This window comes from Apium graveolens, chromosome 6 (genome assembly GCF_009905375.1).
Source record: "Apium graveolens cultivar Ventura chromosome 6, ASM990537v1, whole genome shotgun sequence".
NCBI classification, from domain to species: domain Eukaryota; kingdom Viridiplantae; phylum Streptophyta; class Magnoliopsida; order Apiales; family Apiaceae; genus Apium; species Apium graveolens.
Genome location: NC_133652.1, coordinates 38,347,300 through 38,373,478, shown reverse-complemented (window position 1 = coordinate 38,373,478; position 26,179 = coordinate 38,347,300). Strand labels below are relative to the sequence as shown.

The 26,179-nt window shown below is 36.1% G+C and overlaps 2 protein-coding genes across 3 annotated transcripts; both read left to right on the top strand.

Moving 5' to 3' along the window:
- The first annotated feature begins 2,073 nt into the window (after nt 1-2,073).
- Nucleotides 2,074-5,196, top strand: LOC141663700 (cysteine-rich receptor-like protein kinase 15). Of its 2 annotated transcripts, none has more exons than XM_074469491.1 (7): nt 2,074-2,960; nt 3,042-3,182; nt 3,409-3,533; nt 3,658-3,868; nt 4,169-4,265; nt 4,393-4,543; nt 4,634-5,196. In XM_074469491.1, the coding sequence occupies exons 1-7, from the start codon at nt 2,177-2,179 to the stop codon at nt 4,976-4,978; spliced, it is 1,854 nt and encodes a 617-aa protein (XP_074325592.1). In that variant the 5' UTR covers nt 2,074-2,176; the 3' UTR covers nt 4,979-5,196. The 2 variants fall into 2 exon arrangements, with proteins under 2 accessions (XP_074325592.1, XP_074325591.1); XM_074469490.1 differs by having other exon boundaries at nt 4,028-4,265; nt 4,634-5,195.
- An 18,380-nt stretch (nt 5,197-23,576) lies between these two features.
- On the top strand, nt 23,577-24,323 carry LOC141664920 (uncharacterized). Its single transcript, XM_074470877.1, has one exon. The coding sequence runs from the start codon at nt 23,577-23,579 to the stop codon at nt 24,321-24,323; it is 747 nt and encodes a 248-aa protein (XP_074326978.1).
- The last annotated feature ends 1,856 nt before the right edge of the window (nt 24,324-26,179 follow it).

Below are 26,179 nucleotides of genomic sequence, written 5' to 3'. Positions count from 1 at the left end.
TTTGTCGTAATCATAAAAATCATGGAAGTCTCTTAAAAACAATGAAAAACGAAGCTACCATATCAAATTTAAAATACAACAAACTAAACACCACAACTCTTTTAAATTTAAAAGAATATAAGTTTTAAAGTTGAGTTATATCGAAATAAATAAAGCCTATAAAATACACTTGGAGTGATCTTTTTATCCCATATTCATTAAATGCTAGTTCAAGACTCAAAATATCTAAAAGTTGCTTTCCGGGAAGCTATATTAATGCTAAAATTAGATGATAGCGTCAAATTTTATAAGTTTAGTTCATTTTAATTGATGTAGTTTACGTGTATCCATCAGGTTCATTATTATTAATAAATATAAAATAATTAAAATGAAGTAAACTCATGAGATTCGGACACACAAAATATTTGATAATATTAATATATTATTATCTTTTTTATTATATTTTTGACACTTTTTTTTATCAAAATTTAGTCCAACAATTAACATTCAACAATTAGGATATAAATTTGTCAAACAAAATTTAAAATAGATATAACTATACATATTTTTATTAAAACATATAACATTATCTATAATCTAAGAGGGCATAAAGGATGTCAAAAAGTGGTTATTTTAATTGTCACCCGTGAGTTCCTGGATAGATAATAAAAATATAATGTTACATGGCATTTCCATTTTGACCCCACTGGAGTGGAGATGCTAAAATGCTCTTACGGGTGAAGCGCGTAATTGGCAAACCACTTGTAATCAACTAGTACAATTTCTAAGAGTACGGACATAATTTCCCTCCGTTCGGTAGTCTCTGCCGTAGAAATCGGCCGATTTTTTAAAAATCGCCGATAAATCGCTCAAAAATCGGTCAAAATTTTGATCCGATTTGACCGATTTCCGATAAATCGCCGATAAATCATCTGATTTTATAAAAATCGTCCGATAAATCGTAAATCGGTACCTCAACCGAATAGTTCCGATTTCCGAAATCTATAACACTGTCGGTAGTAGAGATGCACAAAAGGCCCTCCGAGCCGGGTTTTGACCGGGGTTTAAAAAGCCCGGGGTTTGGCCGGACCGGGCTTTTCGGACTTTGACTTTGACCGGGCCGGGCTTTCCGAAAATATCAGAGCCCAGTTTGGACCCTTGAGGCGGGCCTAATCAGGCTTTTTTTGGGCCGGATCGGATCGGGCCAGGCTTTTTCTAATTTAAATTGGATCGAGTTTTATTAGAGATTCCGAAGACTACATATGTTAGCAACTAGATCATCGTAAAAATGTATTAGTTTACATGGAATATTTTATGAAAATATTACTTCGTTGAAAACATTTAAGTTCGGCAAAAAATAAACATGTTTATAGAATAATATGTTTTATCATTATTATTGTGTATTTACTATATCTTCTTTTATTATTTATGCAATGAAGTATATAAATGATATTATTAATCACAAATATGTAAATATATGCGTGTTTAAAATATTATTTATATTTATAGTAAATGTGAATTCATAAATATATAAGAAAATATATTAGAATAATCAGATTTTAACCGGACTTTTTCGGGCTTTTAATTGTGCTGGGCCGGGCCGAAGCCCGAGTTTTTAACCGGGCCGGGCTTTGCCTAAAAATATAGGGCTCGTTAAGGCCCTAAGCCCGGGTCGGGATCGGGTCGGGTTTGACCGGACTTTGACCGGATTGGACCGGGCCGGGCTAAATTTTCGGGTCCGGGTTTTTTGTACATCTCTACTCGATAGACGTTCACACATCAACCACGCACCCTGCGTTTAACAATTTTTCTGTGACACCTGCAGGCTACAACTGGAAATAAATAAAGTAGTAGTTTTGTTAATGTCACACTCACACAACAATGTTCATATCCCCTTGCTATTACATTTAGTACCACTGTTTGCGGTTGATTTTTGACCCACCTTATATTCCTGCTTAAACTCATTTTTTTTAATTACATTGGTCACTGTTTTTAAACATTGTTTCACACGTTTCGACGAACATTCAACTTTCTATTTAAAATTACATTCCACGCACAATATGACTTTTCCTTTAGCAAATCATCTTAGTGTATACGTCGGCTCTTAAGTCTTAACACAAAAATAAGATGTTCTTCAATTAGAATCTCTGAAGGCTACAAACTTACAACCCCAGAGATTACTAAGATTAACAACACAATGATACTAATGACAGCTCCTGCAACAATTATAATTTTTGGTTTTCTCATTTGCAATATCTATCTTAGTCATTCCATTATTATAGTCACCGAATGTGGAGTTAATGGTAACTACACAAGTAGTGGTATTTACAGTAAAAACCTGGATACTGCTCTAGCCAACCTCTACTCTGCTGCAAACACTAGCAACTCCGGTTTCTACAATGCCTCCTTTGGCCAAGACTCTGACAGAGTTTACACCGTCGCTCTCTGTAGAGGTGACGTTCAGCCTGATATCTGCAGAAGCTGCATAAAAGATTCAACCAAGTATCTAAGAGAGCAATGTACTGACCAAAAGGAGGCTGTTCAGTGGTACTATGAGTGCATGTTAAGGTACTCAAATAATTCTATTCTTAACAAGCTAGTGACAGAGCCAACTAGGGTGTTGGTGAATGGTAATAATGCAACTAATCAGGTTCAGTACAATAAAGACCTTAGAGATTTGGTGGAGGGTTTGAGAGGACAAGCTATTCAACAAAAGTTTGCCACGGGAAATATAAGTGGCCCTGACTTTCTGACAATTTACGCACTTTTGCAGTGCACCCCTGATTTATCTTCAACGCAGTGTAGCGACTGTCTTGATGAAGCTATCAGAGAAATTTCAACACTCTGTTATGGATTAGGATGCCACATGATGAAACCTAGCTGTAGGCTTAGGTATGAGTATGCACGGTTTTACAACGAGACGATTACAACCAATGCTCCACAGCCGCAGCTGCCTCCAACACCACCATCGGTGCCTCATGGTAAACTTGTAAATTTTCATTGTACTTTTGTTCGGACGATAACAAATATTCCTCAAGTAATGTTTATAATTTTTTTTATAGTTGCTGGGAAAGGCAATAATAAAACGCAAACGGTAATTATTATTGTTGCTGTCGTTGTTGGTTTTATTATACTCCTGGTTCTTCTGGTTTGCATCATTAAAAGAAAGCGAAGGAAGAAGACTGCTACCGGGGGATTGCAAAGTAAGTGTTATGTCGCATGTCTATCACAGTGAATTTTTCAGTTTTTCCATTGCTAAAGATTTTGAAACATGGGTAGATATTGGAGCGTCATATTAAGTACACAGAGATTACTAGTATTTGTTATGTATTGCCCGAGCTAAATTCCAAGTTAGTATATATCTAAACAAGACGAATTTGGATTGGTGGTTTAACCTCTTCTCGGATTCTTTTGTGCCTTATTTTTCAGATGAAATGGAAGATGTAAACAGCACCGAATCCTTGCAATATGACTTCGGTACTGTTGAGGTTGCTACAAATCACTTCTCAGATAGCAATAAAATTGGAGAAGGTGGATTTGGAGCTGTTTATAAGGTAAGAATAGAGTTCAAGCGGAATATGCCTTTCTTTATCAGAAGAGGCAACACAATACACGCGGTAATACTTTGTAAAACAATTACTTATAATTATTTTCCGTGTTAAATGTTCATTATTATAGGGCACACTTCAAAATGGTGAAGAAATAGCTGTTAAAAGACTTTCTGCAGGTTCAAGTCAAGGACAGCACGAGTTCAAAAACGAGGTCATATTAGTGGCAAAGCTGCAACACAGAAATTTAGTTAGACTCCTTGGTTTCTGCTTTAAAGGAACTGAAAGACTTCTTATCTATGAGTTTGTGCCTAATGCAAGCCTTGACCACTTCATATTTGGTATGTTACTATCCCCTTGAATGCTTCTGGTGATGGCCAGTTTTAATCTGTATAAAGCTTCTGTAATCTTTCAAAAATTAGTACCTATCGTTTCTGTTAAAGGTTTAAGATCCTAGATTGATTGGTTTGAATCATGACTCGTGACTGGTTATATTAAAGATTCAGTGAAGCGTTCATTTATGGACTGGGAAAAACGATATAAGATTATAGGTGGGATTGCTAGGGGACTTCTTTACCTTCATGAAGATTCTAGACTACGGATTATCCATCGTGATCTAAAAGCCAGCAATGTTTTGCTAGACGCAGAGATGAATCCTAAAATTGCAGACTTTGGCATGGCAAGGCTATTCAATTTGGATGAAACTCAAGGAGTTACAAATAGAATTGTGGGAACATAGTAAGTGTTCTAAACAATTTTTACCACTTTGTCCAAAAGCATAAGAATCATATCAACTAACAATAAATTTACCTTCTTTAGCTTTGTAAAACTAATTTCTTTCGACAACTATATTTGTACATTGCAGTGGATATATGGCTCCAGAGTATGCAATGCATGGGCAATTCTCGGTTAAATCTGATGTATTCAGTTTTGGCATATTAGTTCTGGAAATAGTAAGTGGTCAGAAAAACAACTGCTTTCGAAATGGTGATAATGTTGAGGACCTTGCAAGCTTTGTAAGTTGGATATTGTACACAGAATTGATGCATCATTTTCATATATTAAATGCAATTATCATATCTGATCAGATCACTTGGTTCTTTCAGGCCTGGAAGAATTGGCGAGAAGGGACTGCATCTACTATTTTAGATCCAATACTAATAAATAATAATTCAGCATCAATACGCGAAATGATAAGATGCATTCACATCGGATTACTATGTGTGCAAGAAAATGTTACAAACAGACCTACCATGGCTGCAGTAATGCTTATGCTGAACAGCTTCTCTCTCACTCTTCAAGTACCTTCAGAGCCTGCTTTCTTTTTACCGAGTAACATTGAGCCAGAAGCACTGCCATTGCATACCGATAATTTTAGTTCGAGGGTTACTCATAAATCTAGTGATTACTCAATTGACAGAGCTCCAATCACCGACTCATATCCCCGATGATTAATTTACAAGTGTTTGCTTTTATCGCTCCAGAATCTTTTCGATTGCTCGTTCGAGAACTACGATCTTTGGTTTTTGATTTTGTTTTGTTTTGCCCAGTACTTTCGTTGGTTTTTGATGGATTATTTACAAATCTTCGTCCTCTTTTCTTAATACTTGTAAAATTGTAATCGAAAATGAAATTCTCCTCTATTTTTTTTAAAAACGAGTGTCGTTGTTGGGACATGAAAATAATGTAAAGACACTCCTTCACTGGATATTGAATCTCAAACACAAAAACTAAAAAAAAAAACTAGTCACGTGTTTTGTCTGCACAATTTATCTAGAACAATGTGTATTAAAAGCAAGTTATGATAAAACAATGGCTCCTTTTCGCCCTCAAAGTTTGCACTTGTGTACCCATAAAATCCTAAAATTTGAAAACGTACCTTTTCGGCTCTCAGATATCCAAAATATGTTTTTTTACCCTTGACCCGAGATTGTTCAGAAATCGACAGGGCTATTTCAGTAATTGTCCAACCGATATTCAAATAAGTTTAAAATGTACCTTTTAGACCTTAAAGTTTGGAATTGCACCCATAAACCCCTAAAGTTTACATAGATATGAAATAAACGGGTCCTTTTCCAAGTCAACACAGACTATAGATGACACACTGACACTAGTCCAGATGGCTAACTTGACTACAAGCAGTAGCAGTTCAAGCAACAATGGGAGTACAAAAAGTACTATTTTTGCCGGCTTATTTGCTGCATCTACAGCGTCTGAAAGTATGCATTCTCAAACAAGTGGATTTACAGCTTTTGTTTATGCTATGGCTGAAGCTGATTGTAATAACCCCAATTTTTGGAATTTTTTTAAACCCTTATAAATAGTGTTTTGCTGATTATGCTGAATAAGAAAATTTTTCATGCCATACTATGTAGGGGTTCTTTTATTGATCTTCTGGGATATTATTAGTACTCTATGTGGTATATAAGTGTATGTAAAGATCGTCAGAATCCAAATCCGAACACTTTGATTTTTCCCGGAAATCTACCAGATACAGAAAGAATTGAGTATAAGGTAACAGAATAAAAAGGATTTAAATTTAAGGATTATATGAGAGGATCATAAAAGGAATATAATGTATTGAGAAAGGTTAAGGAAACCTAAGTAATAAGATCCCGGGTATGATCCCTCAAACGATAAACGAAAACTAAAGTTAAGCGAACCGTATAACAGATCAGCGGTCATTAGCCAAGTAATTAGAAGCTAATCAAAGAGTTTAGTGAGGATGATGTCATCAAACCAATAAGAAGAGGACAAAGGTGGGAGGGTGACATCACTTGGTGACATAAGCATGACCAAAGCAAGTGTGTTGTTGGTTAATTTAGAACCACACAAAAGTTACCATGGTAAAAGGTAATAAAACAAAAAAAAAAACAAATCAAAATCAACCAACCAACAAATCATTTCACCAAAACACAAAGTTATTTCATTTCTTCATCCAAAAAGCTCTCGGCTTTTCCATGGAAAAGCAAGGGAAATTTTTCAAAACTTAAGCTACACACCTTCATAATTCAAGAGGTTTGTTTCTTTAACTTCTATAATTCATAACTTAGATGAGCCATAAGTTTAAACTCAAGATTCCATGATTATCATAGCTAATCAATTCATCAAAGTTCTTGGTGAATAGTATTTTTCAAGAACTTGAAATTTTGATCTTGTGTTTTTGTTTAGATTTAGCTTTGGTAAGGATTTTCAAGGGTGATTCCAAGCTCCCTAGTACTTTTACTCACCAAGGAAGGTATAATCTCATACCCTAACCCTACTTTTGTATAAATTAGAGTTAGTATGTTTGGTATGGTTCATGAGAGGCATGGTTATTGTGTATTTAGAGATTGGTTGGTTTTGTGATGTGTTTGGAGTTGTAAATCTTGTTGATTAGTTAAAAAAAAACTTAAGTAAAGCTTTTAGTTCATGTGGGGAAGTAGTATAAATTTGGAAATATTGAGTTGTTGGGGCTGTTGTAGCATTGTATGAATGGAGTTAGGTTGAATGATTGAATTGTGGTTCATTGGTGGTTGATTTGGAGTAGGATAAAAATTGGTAATCGCATAAACATAGCCGTCATAATGTCCGATTTACTTTAGACTGTTTTTGTTCATAACATCAGGACCCGAGAACTCACTGTTAGGTTTTGACCATTGCCATGATTAGATAGTTCATGTTACGAGCTTCGTTTTGATATGTGGTTCGTTTGAATCCGATATACGGTTTAGGAGAAATGACCGTTTTAAGTAACGGCGTTTCGCGAACGAACCGTTACCACTCGCCTTACTTTGAAACATAGGTTAAAGACCTTAAAGGACTAATTGGAGTAAGAAACATTTATGTGAAGTGTATTATACAGTTCGTAAGGCACTCGCGAAAGAATCGCCTTAAAATCCTTAATGGTTAATTTATTAAAAATGGTGGAGCCGAGGGTACACGAGCGACTTAAGTGACTCGTTAAGCGCTAAAACAAACGTTAGGGTTCAATTGGTTAAAGTCTAGTTTCTTAAGCGACCGGGGTTTAATTCCGACTTATGTTGTTGTTCATAGGTTATCGGACTCATTCTAAGCTTAAGTCTATCCGGGAGCACTCAGGCAAGTTTTCTACCCGTTATACTGTTATTGTATGTATACATATGTATATGCATTATCTTGTGATAGATGCATGATGGTTAAATTAGCAAATTCTTGCGATATATTGTAGCATGTGATATGGTATATATGCATGCCTGTTTCGTATTCTTGATACATATATCTGTTGATTCAGTTGATAATACCTATGCTATAGATAAGCAGTAATTACATATACCCTTAGTACAGGGGACCCAAAGGTGAACATTTTTCTAAAACCGGGAGTCGATGCTCCCGAGTATATTATATATATTTATGTATATATATATAGATATAGTTTTCAAAACTATGAATCGAATAAGGTTTATTCGATAACTTTATTTTTATTAATGAATATTATTTTGAATATTCATTCGAGAACTTATGACTCCGTTTATTTTATTAATGAATATTATTTTGAATATTCATTCGAGGACTTATGACTCCGTGTATTTTATTAATGAATATTATTTTGAATATTCATTCGAGAACTTATGACTCCGTTTATTTTATTAATGAATATTATTTTGAATATTCATTCGAGGACTTATGACTCCGTGTATTTTATTAATGAATATTATTTTGAATATTCATTCGAGGACTTATGACTCCGTTTATTTTATTAATGAATATTATTTTGAATATTCATTCGAGGACTTATGACTCCGATTATTTACTAATTATTATTCTTAATTTTATTAAAGAATAATGTGTCGATAATCAAACTCACTTTTGATTATTCAAATAAAGATAGTACTTTCGTATAAGTATATCTTTGGTTATTTAATATTCATTGCAAGTATAAGTTTTAAAACTTTTACTTCAATTATTTTTATAAAAATTATTCTTTATGGGAATATTATTTAAATAATAATATTCAGATATTTTCTAATATATTGGGACTGATTTATTTTGTTAAATCAGCATCACTCCAAACATTCTTAAAAATGTTTTCGAGTCTTCAAAATGATTTTAAAGATTAGGGCGGATCCCAAAACTCATTTTTATATTTAAGATCCTCCTTTAGAAGGGGATTTAAATACTCGCTCAAAACCTGAGGGATCCGGCTCTGTGGTGTGTTTTATATTCACAACAAGGTTGCTGTTTTGATAAAAGAGTTTTTGATTACTTACCCAACACTCGGGAAGTAAAATTCTTGGAACAAGTTAATCCATTAACAGGCATCGCCTGGGAAATATTGGTGAGTTTTCCTTTCCAACTAGATACGACTTCTTGGTGGAGCCGTATCAATAAGTTTCTACTTGGGGAAAGGGGGGACGAGCTTTACGTTTCAGAGTCATGGATTTCATCTGAACTAGGAGTGGCGTAAGTGGTCGAGTGGCGCCGGCCCAACCTTATTATATTGGCCCAAATGGCCCGGAAGTTCTGCTAAGACGGTCCATTCCTTAGGAGTCCAGTGTTCGGTTGACAAGTAAATCCGACAGGTTCTCCTCTACATGTAGAAAATGGTGGGGTTGCACTACTACGACTGATCATCGTAAGTGGTCTTCCTGGCGCGACAAACTCCCGTAATGAGTTCATCATCCAATTGGATATTTCTGCAACACTACCCAGAGCACTTCGATAGAAAGGCTACGGTTGGGCGATTGTTGAGTGTTGGCAGGGTCAAGTTTTCAAAATGATGTTTGCATCAAATGAAGTATCTCGTAACTTCATTTTATTTTGATGATATTTTAAAGATTGATTCTATACAAGTTTTGTCTTGTAGCTTAATCTATGGGATGAACTATTTATACATTGAACGATGGTATTTCAAATAGTATTCGGAAAAGATATAAGTATATTGGAGTATCTTGTAACTTCATCTTTTAAACTTATATCTAGTTAATGATTGTCTTATGAATGATAAAGGTTTCAGAAAAACGTTGAGACAAGGTTAGATATATGAGATCACCTTGCAACGATATTTTTATACAGTTATACACTAGAACTCTGTGTGTATTATGCATGGAAGAGGACTTCCAATATTTTGAAAAGTATATATGTATATATACTGAATATTTTGCGACTTCATCGCATTAAGATATCAAACTTGGTTCATTTCTTTTGACCAAGACTTTCATGAGTACTATGAGAATGCTCATATATTGTTAATTATTATACATATTATTTTGGTGGGCTTGTTGCTCACCCTTGCTTTCTTCTTTCATCACACAACAACAGATAGAAAAGATGAACAAGACCAAGCTTCCAATTCGCAAGCGGTTAAAAAACGTTCCGCAGTTTTCTGGAAGCGTTGATGCCGCCGTAGCTGAGGTAGGAGCTACCAATAGGCTAGGTTTTCAACTATTGATGAACCAGACTTATGTATAATATGAATTGTAATAATGGCAAAGAAATGTAAATTTATTCAGAAACCCTTTTAAGGTGTATTGGCATATAATTGTGGAATAAAACGACTTGTGATTATTTTTGAATATTCATCTCTGAGATTATAACTTATGGTGTGTGTGTTTATTGTGGGGTCACAACACAGAGTAGTTGATTATTTATTAAGATTATGTGTTATTAAGGGAAATGGAACTCGTGACAACCCGGATCCCCGACCCCGGATTTGGGGATGTTACAGAAATTGTATCAGAGCTAAGCGTTATAAACCTCAGAGATGATGTGACGTTAAGATAATAAGTTCACTAAGATAATAAGAACTCTTGCCAAGTTCATAGTCGGACTACCTAACGTAGTACTGACAGTTAAAACCCTTATGGGAACCCTTATAAATATCGTGATAGAAGCGTAGTTCGTTATCGTATATGGTAGCGGGACTCCGAACCCTGAGGTTGAGGAGCAACAACGCGATGATGTTTTATTACTTATTGGAGATCAGATTATGAATCCGATAGAGCGTCCTAACACGGGATGGGATGATGTTCATATTGAGGATGTAGCGGTTGAGGATGTTTTCCTAGAAGGGATTATCGCTGAGAAGGATCCTGTGAAGGATCCTGACAAGAATGAATAAAGGACCACTGAGGAATTGATGACCATGGTTAGGGGAATTACCAGAGGTAGGATTGGCTGGTCACTACCGGAGGTTCGTTCAAGTTTGTAAAGATAGTAGCCCCTTTAACGCGACTTACTCATAAGACTGAGAAGTTCGAATGGATAGAGACATGCGAGAACAGCTTTTAAGAACTAAAGAAAAGGTTGGTGACAGCCCCTATGTTGGCGTTGCCGGATGGAAAAAGGAGATTTCGTGATGTGTAGTGACGCTTCACATAAGGAATTAGGGTGCTTCTTATACAGCACAACAAGGTAATCGCGTATGCGTCAAGAAAATTAAGGGAATATAAAATTCGATATCCCCACCTATGAGCTTGGGCTCATGGCAATAGTTTTGCCCTAAAGATTGGAAGCACTACTTGTATGGAGAGAAGTGCGAGAATTACCTAAGCCATAAGTGCTCTAGTACATTTTCACGCAGAAAAGAGCTCAACATGCGCCAAATGAGGTGGTTAGAGCTAATCAAGGATTACGATTATGAGATTCTTTATCATTCGGGGAAAGCCAATGTGGTGGCTGATGCCCTTAGTGAAAAGGAGAGACTCAAGATGATAATGTCTTTGAGAGAGTTTATAAGAGATTTTGAGAAAATGGAAATAGAAGTGAAGGTAACCGGAGCCAGTACCGAAGAGATGTTTGAGATTGCAATACAGTCCGAATTATCGGAAAAGAACATATGGTGCCAGAAAAAGTGATGAATGAAGGCAGAGAGCCAACAATTAGATAAAAGATTAATACCGAGAAAGATGATAAGGGTATAATGAGGTACTCCTACAGAATTTGGGTTCCAAATATTCAAGAGCCTAAAGATGAAAACTTAGATGAAAGCTAGTTTGAGGAATAAGATTTAGAGCAAACCCTGAACGTGATAGTCAGGGAGGTCGCCATCAAGATAGAAGGAACCCATAACATAGTGGAGTGGAAAATGAGGATTTTAACGTATAAGATAACCCCAAGTATGGGAGAAGGATGAAACATTTCATACTAAGGAAATAAAAAGTCGAGCAAGATAGAAAGAACCAGAATGGTACTCCTATTGGGCAATCCATGGACCTGCCTAAAACAAAACTTATACTTTTACCCCTAACCACCACCTTGAGGAAACAATGTGGTGTGAAATTCTTTCAGGACCTTTAAGTCGCTAAGCTCTCAGAGTTCCAAGGAACAAGCTGACCCAGTCGAGGCAAGAGCCTGGCTAAAGGAAATATAGGAATCATTTGAGATTCTAAATGATTGACGAATCACAAAAGACTGTTTTTGTCACTTACCCTCCTAAGAGAGAGGCCACCCGCTGGTGAAAGGCAAAGGAAGGCACGGAGCAAGAGATTATAATAAACTGATTTAAGTTCAGTCAATTGTTTTCAGGAAAGTACTTCCCAAGGTTATGGAGATAGTGTAAAAGCTTTAGAGCCAGAACAAAGGCAGAAGAGTATGATGAATTATGAATTTAAGTTGTAAAAGTTGTCAAGATTCGTTCTGAGGACACGAATCCAGAATGACGGGATGTTTGAAATTAATGCTTATGTTGTGTTGGTTCATGAAATAATGATAAGAGAAAGGAAAATAAAAAGAAACTAAAGTGGAAAGGAATATAAAGGCAATAGAGTTTGAGGAATGATAAGGGAGTTGGGTATGAGGAAACCCTAAAGACTCGTAGCAATAGAAATAGAAAAGTATGTATTCGTCAGGATGAGGGTGATTCACCATAAGTTAAAGTTGATGGTTGAAGGCATAAGAGATACATATATTTTATCCCCTGTAAGTTGGGAGGATTCGAGGAAACCTTGAGATAGTTCGAAGGATAAATAATGAGACGCGGATAGACTGAGGAGACAAGGAAGTAAGAAATTAGGAAAATTGGATGAAGGAAGTGACCTTCAAGAATGTGAAGTGTAAGACCGGTGGCTTGATACCCAGAAAGGAAGACGCCAGGTATGAAAGATATCCCAAAATTGAGATGACTGTTGAGATAAATAACAAAAGTAAATGAGGAGTAATTAAGAAGAAGTTCACGTTGAACACGACCAATATCTTCTAGAACATCCCTGTTGTCATTACCAAATTAGGAAAGAAAAGCGGGTAACCATTGTTATCTTTTAAAGGCCATATGGGTTGACCTCAGTTTGAATAAAGATGCTATTGTGAAATTGGTATAGACTATCTGGATGGGAATGATTGAATAAGACACCCTTATCAGGGATATATGACTTGATTTGTCCATGGAAGGATGCATGTACTTTTTTTTAAAGGTGGAATTAAGGATAGAACATCGGTAACTTAAAATGAATCCTAGGGGAATGCATAAAGGTTGGCATTTCACCCTTAATAGGGATAGTATGAGTTTTGACAGTATGAATTGGAAAGGATTAAGGTAATAACAACCTTTAAGGATCAGTGGAGAAATTTTTCAGAAGTATATAGACAATGATTCTGGTATTAATAAATGGTATCTTGATATGCCCTGTATCTAGGGAATACAGGAGGAACGATTCAAGGATAACCTTAGAGGTTTTACAAGGAGAAAGGTAATATTCAAAATTCTCAAGAATAGAAATTATGATAAAGGAAATATGACGTAATTATAATGATGCCAAGTGGGGCACGTGTTAAACCACGAGAAAGTATGGATCGGACCAGTAAAGGTCGAAATTGTTCAGGGCAATTAGGACCTAAGATGAAAGATGTTCTAAGTATGATTGAGAGTCAGTCGTGACAGTGATTAACCTTTAAAGACTGAGGCAATAACTTATGGAAAAATGGTGATATTTTTTTTTACTCATCAGATTTTAAGGAAAACATCTTCACATAAGCAGTGATTGAAATGGGGTAGAGAATTTAGTTGGAAGGTGGTTAAAAGGACATTGACTGTAAGGAAAATTTTCTATCAGGAAAGGCCAAAGAGGTGGCCGACACCTTAAAGGTAAGAGGATAATTATAGGCGCTTGTGGCAAAGGAATACAGTGATGATGGTTAAAGCTGTGAAGGTTGTATTATGGTTTGGAAGATTGACATTCCTTCTGATGACTGTGCAATACCCAACCGTAATAGTAGTTGGTAAAGATTTAATTCGTGTAATCGCCATGAGCGAGCTATCTATCTCAGAAGGTACTGTCTTGAGAATAAGCCAGGACCATATTTCAAAAAGGACCAAACAAACCTTTGAGTTAAGTCTTCTATTGAAGGCATATGATTAAGAATGGTATTAACCTGCTATCGTTACTTTGATTAAAACTCTTCTGCAATTTTATCTGCTTCATATCATGAAAGTACGTCAGAATTTGGAGTGTTCTTCATGAATTATGAATGGTGATTATGTTAACTCCTTAGAAGAATTCTATACGACATGTATGGACTCCGTATGGTTAGATATTAAGATTTCATGGAAAGTGAATGACGACAGTAGGTCAGTGGTGGACCATAGTAATGCAGCAATGATTCTGCGAGTAATGAGCTGATTACAACCGTGAGAGTTGTATTGGAATGGATGTTGAGATTGAGTACCACTAATCAGGTTGTGTTGACGTATAAGTTATCTTTGATAGAAAAACTAGGTCGATTATTTACCTATTGAATATCTATTCATTCTTATCAATAGAGAGTCGTATTACTATACGAGGAAGGTTGCGATGCAAGCATAGAATTCTAGTAACGATGATGTCTAGAATGAGATCCCAGATTCGATTTTCGATATCGAGGGAGTTTCAAAGGTGATTGTGTATAAGCTCGAGGAAGAGCATGGGTCCATAGAATGATGGACGGAATAGCAAAAATATTTAGGCATGTGAAATACGATGCTATAATACTTGATGTTGATATACATACATATATATTTTATTCTCCTATGACAAACCTCTATAGTTCAGAGGTAGATTCCAAGCCAGATATTTTATGGCAATAAATTTTTTTACGTATATACAATTCTCTTCAGTTCATTCTTTTCTCTTCTTTTCATTTCATGTAAGCTGAGAAGAACAACCCTTCCAGAAGGGGAGGTATTGCCGAATGACTATCTATCTGTGTGATAGAAGCCTAGTAGGATACCACATGTTGTTTAATTGCTTGTCAAGTACTAAAGGCTGGCCACCTTCTGCACTAACTATGCAATGTAACAAGTGTTCATGATCATAGTGATCTCTCAACAAATTCCTTTACTTCTATATGATGGATCAAGCTTTCGAAGATGGAAGCAGCTAAAAGGAGTAGTAAAGTTATGGTGGTATTCAGAATGGAAACACATTCGTGATACTAAGGTTGACGTGGTTATTAAAAGGTTATAGAACGCTAACAAGCAAAAGTATAACCATTATAATATTAGGAACGGAAGGTAGTAACGATTACGAACTGGAAAAGAATGGGTATTAAGAAGCAAAGGCTCTAATGCTAAAAGCTATAATGAGAGTCTGTGCAATAGACTTGAAAGAATTTGGAATGATCACTTAACACGGATTGAGTTTTCTTACGACAATAGATCATATGTCATTATTGAGATATCGCCTTATGAGATCCTTGAGGGAAGACAATATCGATCTCCCTTATGTTAGGATGAAGTTACAGAGCGCAAGATGCTCAGACCAGTAGTGGTCCAAAGGACCAAGGATATAATAGATCTAATCAGAGGACAGCTGGTAGTAGCCCAAGGTGGACATAAAAAGTATGTTGATTTGACACGAAAGGACAAGGAATGGGAAATAGGGGACCTAGTAATGTTAAAGGTATCCCTTGGAAAGGACGGATGAGGTTTGGAAAGAAAGGAAAGCTAAGTCCACGATTTGTTGGACCCTTGGAGATATTAAGACGTATTGGGAAGTTAGCATATGAGCTAGCCCTATCCCCGAACCTGTAGCAAGTTCATAACGTGTTTCACGTATCAATGTTAAGGAAGTGTAATTCAGATGCCAGACAAATAAGGGCATATGAGCGCCTAGACATGCAACCAGGCGTAACCTATATGGAGCAACCAGGAAGGGTTATAGATGGAAAAGGAAGAAGTGCTTAGGAGAAGGGTTATAAAACTAGGCAGAGTTTGGTGGTAGGACCACAATGTGGGAAAATTTACTTGAGAGTTAGAAAGTGCAATGCTAAGAGAGTATCCCTATTCATTTTCTATCTGATTCCGGTACGGAATCCTTTTAAGGAGGGGAGACTGTAATAACCCCAATTTTTGGAATTTTTTTAAACCCTTATGAATAGTGTTTTGCTGATTATGCTGAATAAGAAAACTTTTCATGCCACACTATGTAGGGGTTCTTTTATTGATCTTCTGGGATATTATTAGTACTCTATGTGGTATATAAGTGTATGTAAAGATCGTCAGAATCTAAATCCGAACACTTTGATTTTTCCCGGAAATCTACCAGATACAGAAAGAATTGAGTATAAGGTAACAGAATAAAAAGGATTTAAATTCAAGGATTATACGAGAGAATCATAAAAGGAATATAATGTATTGAGAAAGGTTAAGGTAACCTAAGTAATAAGATCCCGGGTATGATCCCTCAAACGATAAACGAAAACGAAAGTTAAGCGAACCGTATAACAGATCAGCGGTCATTAGCCAAGTAATTAGAAGCTAATCAAAGAGGTTAGTGAGGATGATGTCATCAAACCAATGAGAAGAGGACAAAGGTAGGAGGGTGACATCACTTGGTGACATAAGCATGACCAAAGCAAGTGTGTTGTTGGTTCATTTAGAACCACACAAAAGTTACCATGGTAAAAGGTAATAAAACAAAACAAAACAAATCAAAATCAACCAACCAACAAATCATTTCACCAAAACACAAATTTATTTCATTTCTTCATCCAAAAAGCTCTCGGCTTTTCCATGGAAAAGCAAGGGAAATTTTTCAAAACTTAAGCTTCACACCTTCATAATTCAAGAGGTTTGTTTCTTTAGCTTCTATAATTCATAACTTAGATGAGCCATAAGTTTAAGCTCAAGATTCCATGATTATCATAGCTAATCAATTCATCAAAGTTCTTGGTGAATAGTGTTTTTCAAGAACTTGAAATTTTGATCTTGTGTTTTTGTTTAGATATAGCTTTGGTAAGGATTTTCAAGGGTGATTCCAAGCTCCCTAGTACTTTTACTCACCAAGGAAGGTATAATCTCATACCCTAGCCCTACTTTTGTATAAATTAGACTTAGTATGTTTGGTATGGTTCATGAGAGGCATGGTTATTGTGTATTTAGAGATTGGTTGGTTTTGTGATGTGTTTGGAGTTGTAAATCTTGTTGATTAGTTAAAAAAAACTTAAGTAAAGCTTTTAGTTCATGTGGGGAAGTAGTATAAATTTGGAAATATTGAGTTATTGGGGCTGTTGTAGCATTGTATGAATGGAGTTAGGTTGAATGATTGAATTATGGTTGATTGGTGGTTGATTTGGAGTAGGATAAAAATTGGTAATCGCATAAACATAGCCGTCGTAATTGTCCGATTTACTTTAGACTGTTTTTGTTCATAACATCAGGACCCGAGAACTCACTGTTAGGTTTTGACCATTGCCATGATTAGATAGTTCATGTTACGAGCTTCGTTTTGATATGTGGTTCGTTTGAATCCGATATACGGTTTAGGAGAAACGACCGTTTTAAGTAATGGCGTTTCGCGAACGAACCGTTACCACTCGCCTTACTTTGAAACATAGGTTAAAGACCTTAAAGGACTAATTGGAGTAAGAAACATTTATGTGAAGTGTATTATGCAGTTGGAAGGCACTCGCGAAAGAATCGTCTTAAAACCCTTAATGGTTAATTTATTAAAAATGGTGGAATCGAGGGTACACGAGCGACTTAAGTGACTCGTTAAGCGCTAAAGCAAACGTTAGGGTTCAATTGGTTAAAGTCTAGTTTCTTAAGCGACCGAGGTTTAATTCCGACTTATGTTGTTGTTCATAGGTTATCGGACTCACTCTAAGCTTAAGTCTATCCGGGAGCACTCATGCAAGTTTTCTACCCGTTACACTGTTGTTGTGATGTATACATATGTATATGCATTATCTTGTGATAGATGCATGATGATTAAATTAGCAAATTCTTGCGATATATTGTAGCATGTGATATGGTATATATGCATGCCTGTTTCGTATTCTTGATACATATATATGTTGATTCAGTTGATAATACCTATGCTAGAGATAAGCAGTAATTACATATACCCTTAGTACAGGGGACCCAAAGGTGAACATTTTTCTAAAACCGGGAGTCGATACTCCCGAGTATATTATATATATTTATGTATATATATATATAGATATAGTTTTCAAAACTATGAATCGAATAAGGTTTATGCGATAACTTTATTTTTATTAATGAATATTATTTTGAATATTCATTCGAGGACTTATGACTCCGTTTATTTTATTAATGAATATTATTTTGAATATTCATTCGAGGACTTATGACTCCGTGTATTTTATTAATGAATATTATTTTGAATATTCATTCGAGGACTTATGACTCCATTTATTTTATTAATGAATATTATTTTGAATATTCATTCGAGGACTTATGACTCCGTGTATTTTATTAATGAATATTATTTTGAATATTTATTCGAGGACTTATGACTCCGTTTATTTTATTAATGAATATTATTTTGAATATTCATTCGAGGACTTATGACTCCGATTATTTACTAATTATTATTCTTAATTTTATTAAAGAATAATGTGTTGATAATCAAACTCACTTTTGATTATTTAAATAAAGATAGTACTTTCGTATAAGTATATCTTTGGTTATTTAATATTCATTGCAAGTATAAGTTTTAAAACTTCTACTTCAATTATTTTTATAAAGATTATTCTTTATGGGAATATTATTTAAATAATAATATTCAGATATTTTCTAATATATTGGGACTGATTTATTTTGTTAAATCAACATCACTCCAAACATTCTTAAAAATGTTTTCGAGTCTTCAAAATAATTTTAAAGATTAGGGCGGATCCCAAAACTCATTTTTATATTTAAGATCCTCCTTTAGAAGGGGATTTAAATACTCGCTCAAAACCTGAGGGATCCGGCTCTGTGGTGTGTTTTATATTCGCAACAAGGTTGCTGTTTTGATAAAAGAGTTTTTGATTACTTACCCAACACTCGGGAAGTAAAATTCTTGGAACAAGTTAATCCATTAACAGGCATCGCCTGGGAAATATTTGTGAGTTTTCCTTTCCAACTAGATACGACTACTTGGTGGAGCCGTATCAATAAGTTTCTACTTGGGGAAAGGGGGGACGAGCTTTACGTTTCAGAGTCATGGATTTCATCTGAACTAGGAGTGGCGTAAGTGGTCGAGTGGCGCCGGCCCAGCCTTATTATATTGGCCCAAATGGCCCGGAAGTTCCGCTAAGACGATCCATTCCTTAATAGTCCAGTGTTCGGTTGACAAGTAAATCCGACAGGTTCTCCTCTACATGTAGAAAATGGTGGGGTTGCACTACTACGACTGATCATCGTAAGTGGTCTTCCTGGCGCGATAAACTCCCGTAATGAGTTCATCATCCAATTGGATATTTCTGCAACACTACCCAGAGCACTTCGATAGAAAGGCTACGGTTGGGCGATTGTTGAGTGTTGGCAGGGTCAAGTTTTCAAAATGATGTTTGCATCAAATGAAGTATCTCGTAACTTCATTTTATTATGATGATATTTTTAAAGATTGATTCTATACAAGTTTTGTCTTGTAGCTTAATCTATGGGATGAACTATTTATACATTGAACGGTGGTAGTTCAAGTAGTATTCGGAAAAGATATAAGTATATTGGAGTATCTTGTAACTTCATCTTTTAAACTTATATCTAGTTAATGATTGTCTTATGAATGATAAAGGTTTCAGAAAATCGTTGAGACACGGTTAGATATATGAGATCACCTTGCAACGATATTTTTATACAGTTATACACTGAAACTCTGTGTGTATTATGCATGGAAGAGGACTTCCAATATTTTGAAAAGTACATATGTATATATACTGAATATTTTGCGACTTCATCGCATTAAGATATCAAACTTGGTTCATTTCTTTTGACCAAGACTTTAATGAGTACTATGAGAATGCTCATATATTGTTAATTATTATACATATTATTTTGGTGGGCTTGTTGCTCACCCTTGCTTTCTTCTTTCATCACACAACAACCAGATAGAAAACATGAACAAAACCAAGCTTCCAATTCACAAGCGGTTAGAAAACGTTCCGCAGTTTTCTGGAAGCGTTGATGCCGCCGTAGCTGAGGTAGGAGCTACCAATAGGCTAGGTTTTCAACTATTGATGAACCAGACTTATGTATAATATGAATTGTAATAATGGCAAAGAAATGTAAATTTATTCAGAAACCCTTTTAAGGTGTATTGGCATATAATTGTGGAATAAAACGACTTGTGATTATTTTTGGATATTCATCTCTGAGATTATAACTTATGGTGTGTGTGTTTATTGTGGGGTCACAGCACAGAGTAGTTGATTATTTATTAAGATTGGGTGTTATTAAGGGAAATGGAACTCGTGACAACCTGGATCCCCGACCCCAGATTTTGGGATGTTACACTGTCCAATGCATGAACTGGGAGGTTGGGACCATCTTTATCAATAGAATCAACTTCCCTTTACCTCAGAACCAATCACGGGTCATCAATCTTTTGAACTGCGGGGCAAGGGTATAGGCAACATGCCCTTCCACCACAACCAGCATATGCCCCAAGTATTACTACTTGATACACATCTCCTCCTGGAAACTGATAAGCACACAATTTGTATGCTCAATCTGTTTCTTGCTACTATTTTATTCTACACAAATTGATCTAACTCTGTCTAGATTAGTCAACACTAACATATAGTAAATAAATTAGTTTCTCCAGCTCCAGCAATGCTAACCGTCAGTTGACAGAGGAACGGAATTCATCTGATTCATTGAGTTGTAAACAAGCTTAGAAAGGTCAAGAAAATATTTGGTAACATGCATATTGCGTATTGTGCGGGAATGTGTTATCAAGTTTTGTATCATTTAACTAAAATTACTAAAAAGCACACCAGATCATGAAACTTGAGAATGTAAAACATTTCAAGATATCTTCTTGTCTCACGCCTTTCTAGTTTAGAAACATGCTTCTAGAAGCTGTAAACTTCAGCCAGTGTCCTAAGCCTTTCTGAATATATCTTCCATGTATACCTAAAAAACAGTCATAAGCATTTGAACGCCACATTAATTAATTATGTTTTAATTTTGACCAAGAACATTAGGAGGTCATACATTTCGTATATCCTTTGAAGCCCTCCATCAGAAATTTTTTTCCAGTAATTTGAATCCTCCTTGCACCGCTTAAAAAATTCTACAATTATATTGTTGACAAGCATTAAAGAAGCTTGACAATAATGAAGAACAATGCAGAGAATGATAAATACAACTATGAGAGCTATAGGTTTACCAGATCCAGAAAACTTATATTATCACTCTCAAACATAGGAGACAATGTTCACACCCATATATGGGAGTAGCCAAAATATAACCGGTGGTCCCATGATATTACACCTGTCATACTCTTCATTCCAGTCCACTAATTCATAACAGTCTATCACGAGGACCACAAGATAAAACATAAATATAAAATAGAGTAATAGGTAGAACTCTTTATTTGGAAAATGCTAGTGCATTTCCTTAATATATATCAACAGCCCTTTCAGGTTGATGTGGATCAATATGGAATCTAGAAACACCATCTTCGATGATTTCTAGGGGGCAGCGTGATAAGTTGCAAATGTTGGGAGTCCACAAGTCATTGCCTCCACTACAGTTAGCCCAAATGCTTCATAAAATGCCGGCTAAAGTAAGATAATATATAGATGGAAATTAAAAACCTTGGCATAAGAAATAGTTATCGAAAGGGTAACTGCTTTGGAACAAACCTTCTATACCTATACGGAGATTCCCTTTCTGTCAGCTACATAGCGATAGAGCTCCCGTTTCGTGCTCTATTTGTTTGGCTTTATATCCAATGCAAATTAACATTCTAAGTTGTATTGTCTAATGAGATCATGCATCTTCTGGATTTCTACAATCTCTTCTCCGTAATTGGATTTCTTTAGTAACCTGCTACATGATCCTGAGGTCATTATCTCTAACTTGCCTGATAAGATGTCCTTGGAAAATGCTACAATTATTAATTTACTTGAGGTGATCGAGTTTGTTAACAAACCTGGTTTTCACTTGGTAGTTAAAAACTTCAAAGCAAAATGTTTATAATTTAGTAAACTTGATTATGGAACATGTGACTCTTATAACAGATAGTTTAATCTCAATTTATATATTCAGAAAAAACTTGTTTATTTTCAATATATAGGAGTATAAGTTCTCAGTTTATGTCTATCATTTTCTTTTCTTCAGGGACATATAGGTGCAATTCCAAACTTTAAGGTCCAAAAGGTACATTTTAAAGTTATCTGAATATCGGTTGGACAATTACTGAAATAGCCCTGCCGATTTCTGAACAATATCGGGTCAAGGGTAAAAAAGCACATTTTGGATACCCGAGGGCTGAAAATGTACGCTTTCAAACTTCGGGGCTTTACGGGTATACTGGTGCAAACATTGAGGCTGAAAATGTCATTAAGCCTAAAATAATAGAGTTTTTCTCTCCATCATGTGAGAGTTTCTTTTGTTCTCATCGTTCATATTCTGTTTTATAGAATCTGAATCTTGTGAGTAATCTGGTGAAGATATGGCTTATTTTCATGATTTAAGCGAACAGATGAAAGGTTTGGACATTGAAGAAGAGGAGAATGCAGCTTTTATTTTGGAAGGCGAAGATGATGAGAGATCGAATAAGTATGAATTATGTCTGGTGGGTCATTTTCTAACAAGAAGAAATGTGAATGTGCGGGTGATGAAGTCAAAAATGGCGGATATCTGGCGACCTGCAATGGGTATTAATATTAAGGAAATTGATCAAGGGATGTACCTATTTCAATTCTATCACAAGGAGGATATGAATTGGGTTAAGAAAGGGGGACCGTGATCTTTTGATGGTACGATGTTGGTGCTCTCGGAGATACCAGAAGGTGTGGAACCAGCTAATGTACCACTATGGTACTTGAATATATGGATCCAGATTTTTGATCTTCCATCAGGATTCATGACAGAAGTGGTGGGTAAGCAATTGGGGGATTTCTTTGAGGAGTTTCTTGAATATGATCACAAAAACAATACAAGTATCTGGCAAGAATGTATGCGGATTAATATAAGACTTGATGTAAGAAGACCACTGAAACGCAGAAAGAAGATAGTTAGAAGGAATGGAATAGAGGTAATGGTGTCATGTAAGTATGAATGACTCGGTGATTTCTGTTTCACATGCGGTGTTCTAATGCATACTGAAAGGTACTATAGTAAGTTCTTAAACCGTGAAAAGGATGAGGTTAACAATGAATGGGGTAGCTGGCTACGAGCTCAGCCACGTCGAGCTTCAGGTCCGGTAAGGAGCAAGTATTTGAGAGACGACGGAGACACAGATTGGGTGGAGCGACAAGGAGGAGTGAAGGGTGGCGCAAACTCAGGAGGTAGTTGGGATATCCTGGGGAATCAGCAAGATCAAGTGCGAGATTACAGGCATCGGTTGAAAAATACAGGGGGTGTATCTTATCCAGTTAATTTGGAGACTAAATCAACGGGATTTCTAGGCGGACGAAATAATTCAATGTTATTAATGGGCTAGAAGAGGAAGAATTAGTTGGGCTGAAGGTACTAGAAAGGAAAAGAATGAGAGGAGGCCCAGGTAGCTATGAGGTAATGGACACGGAAGGTGGGCTTAAGGCTGTAAACTCTAATGAGAAGTTAAACATCAACCCAGATATGGGGATTTCTGGAACTGATTGCTCTACGTCTTCAAACAATGAATTGGCTACGCTTGCTTTGCAAGCTAGCCAGCAGCCATGAATATCTTAAGTTGGAACTGCCGATGGTTGGGGAACGCTCGGGTAGTTCGTGTTTTAGGGGATTTAATTAAATCTCATAAACCCAGTATCTTGTTTTTAATAGAAATATTGTCGAAAGGAGATGGAGTAAAGAAGTTAAATAAGAAATTTGGTTTTGATAATTATTGGGCAGTAGATAGTGTAGGTAGGGGAGGTGGTTTGGCGTTGCTATGGGATAACATAATTAGTTGTGAAGTTGTAGAAGCTAGTAGTAATTTCATAGACGTTCACATGCTTGATAATAACACCAGTACATGGAGGCTAACTGGTTTTCATGGGCTTCCTGAGAGAACTCGAAGGAGGGAGTTATGGGAATTGATAAGAACTCTTAGTAATAAATCTTCGCTTCCATGGTGCATTATTAGTGATTTCAATGATATGCTGGAGGAAAAAGAAAAAAATGGTCTTCACAAGCACCCGCAGATGCTGTTGGATGGTTTTCGTATAGTCATTGAGGATTGTGGGCTCATAGAACTCGATCTTACGGGTGGCAAATACACATGGGAAAAAAGCAGAGGTAAAAAAGATTGGATAAGAGAAAAAATAGACAGAGCTTTTGCAGTGGCTTTTTGGTGGCAGAAATTCCCATTATGTAAGCTGAAAGTGCATCATACGATTTATTCAGACCATGATCCAGTTAATCTGGAGTTGTATAGTATTGATCATCCAAAGACGAAGTTTAGATTCCGCTTCGAAAATATATAGTTGAAAGAGCAGTCATTTCATGAGGAGGTATCAAGCTACTGGAAGAATTTAGCTCCTATTCATTTTCTTCCAAAACTTGTGGAACTTTCGGATTTTATGGGGAAGTGGGGTAGAAGGTTTTTCAATAAATTCAGGGAGAAGATAAGGAAGCATAAGGAGATTCTGGCATTGTATGAAAATTGTGAGAATGATGGTGAAACAAAACGATATTTCGACGAGAAGAATAAATTGGAGGAATTGTTAGTGCATGAGGAGGCTTATTGGAAGCAAAGAGCTAAGTCTTTTTGGCTGCTAGATGGGGACTCTAACTCGAAATACTTTCATGCATATGCAACTTCGAGAAAGAAGAAAAGTAATCTAACCCATCTGAAAGATGAAAACGGTGAGGTTGTTTCTGACCATGAAGGCATGTACCGTGTAGTTGAAACGTATTTTATAAATCTCTTTGGTCAGGAAAATGGTTTGTCAGAGCATGATTTTCCTAGGTGTGAAGTAGTTATTACTGATGATCAGAATATGAAATTGGAGGAAGATTTCACTTTTGAAGAGTTCTCTGTAGTAGTTAAACAGATGCACCCAGATAAGAGTGTTGGACCAGATGGATTAAACCCAACCTTCTATTGGAATTTTTGGAAGTTGTTAGGGAGGGATGTTTTTCAATGCTGTGTTAAATGGCTGAAAGAGGTTGCGTTTCCAGCTGAGCTGAATGATACCACAATAGTTTTAATCCCGAAGAAGGAGAGTGCAGATTCTATGAAAGATTTAAGGCCCATTACACTCTGTAATGTGCTCTATAAAATTATTTCCAAAGTTCTTTCAAATCGTCTTTGGGGGTTGCTAACAGGTATTATTTCTGAGAACCAATCTGCGTTTGTCCCTGGACGTAGTATTGCGGATAAAGTTCTTGTAGCTTTTGAACTATTAAACTATATGAAGCAGAATAAGAGAAGTGGAGAAGGTGAAGTAGCCCTCAAATTAGATGTCAGTAAAGCTTATGATAGAGTTAATTGGCAGTTTTTAAAGCATCAACTTCAGCAGTTGGGTTTTTCGAATAAATGGATTGAGTGGATTATGTTGTGTGTCTCTACTGTTTCTTACTCAATTAATATGAATGGCACTCAAGTTGGCCCAATTCTTCCGTCGAGAGGATTGAGGCAAGGTGATCCTCTATCATCTTACCTTTTTCTCTTTTGTGCAGAAGGGCTCTCAGGTGCATTAAGAAAATAAGCGGAGCAAGGAAGGATTACTGGATGCAAAATTCACTCTCAAGCACCAGCAATCACACATTTGTTGTTTGCAGATGATAGTTTTTTATTCTGCAAAGCATCTGTAGAGGAAGCCAAGGAAATTCAACGAATCCTGCAGCAGTATGAATTGCACTCAGGACAAGCCATTAATTTACAAAAGTCAGGGATCTATTTTAGTGCAAATGTGAGAGTTGATAAACAAAATGAAATTAAACAGCTTCTTCGTGTAACGAGCGACTTGAGTACGAGAAGATATCTTGGTTTACCTTCATTGATAGGTAGATCAAAGAAACAGGTTTTTTAATTTTTTAAATGATCGGTTGTGGAACAAGTTGAAGGGGTGGAGTTCAAAATGCTTGTCAAAAGCGGGGAAGGCGGTGTTGCTAAGAAATGTAGCTCAAGCAGTTCCTACGTATGCTATGTCTTGTTTTATGCTTCCTAATTCACTATGCAAGGAGCTAGAGAGAATGATGAACAACTTTTGGTGGGGCTCGAAGAAAGGAAGTAATAGGGGAATTAGGTGGTTGTCCTGGTCCAATATGAGTATGTCAAAGGCTTCGGGGGGATTAGGTTTCAGAGATCTTGTTGGGTATGAATACAACACAGAGG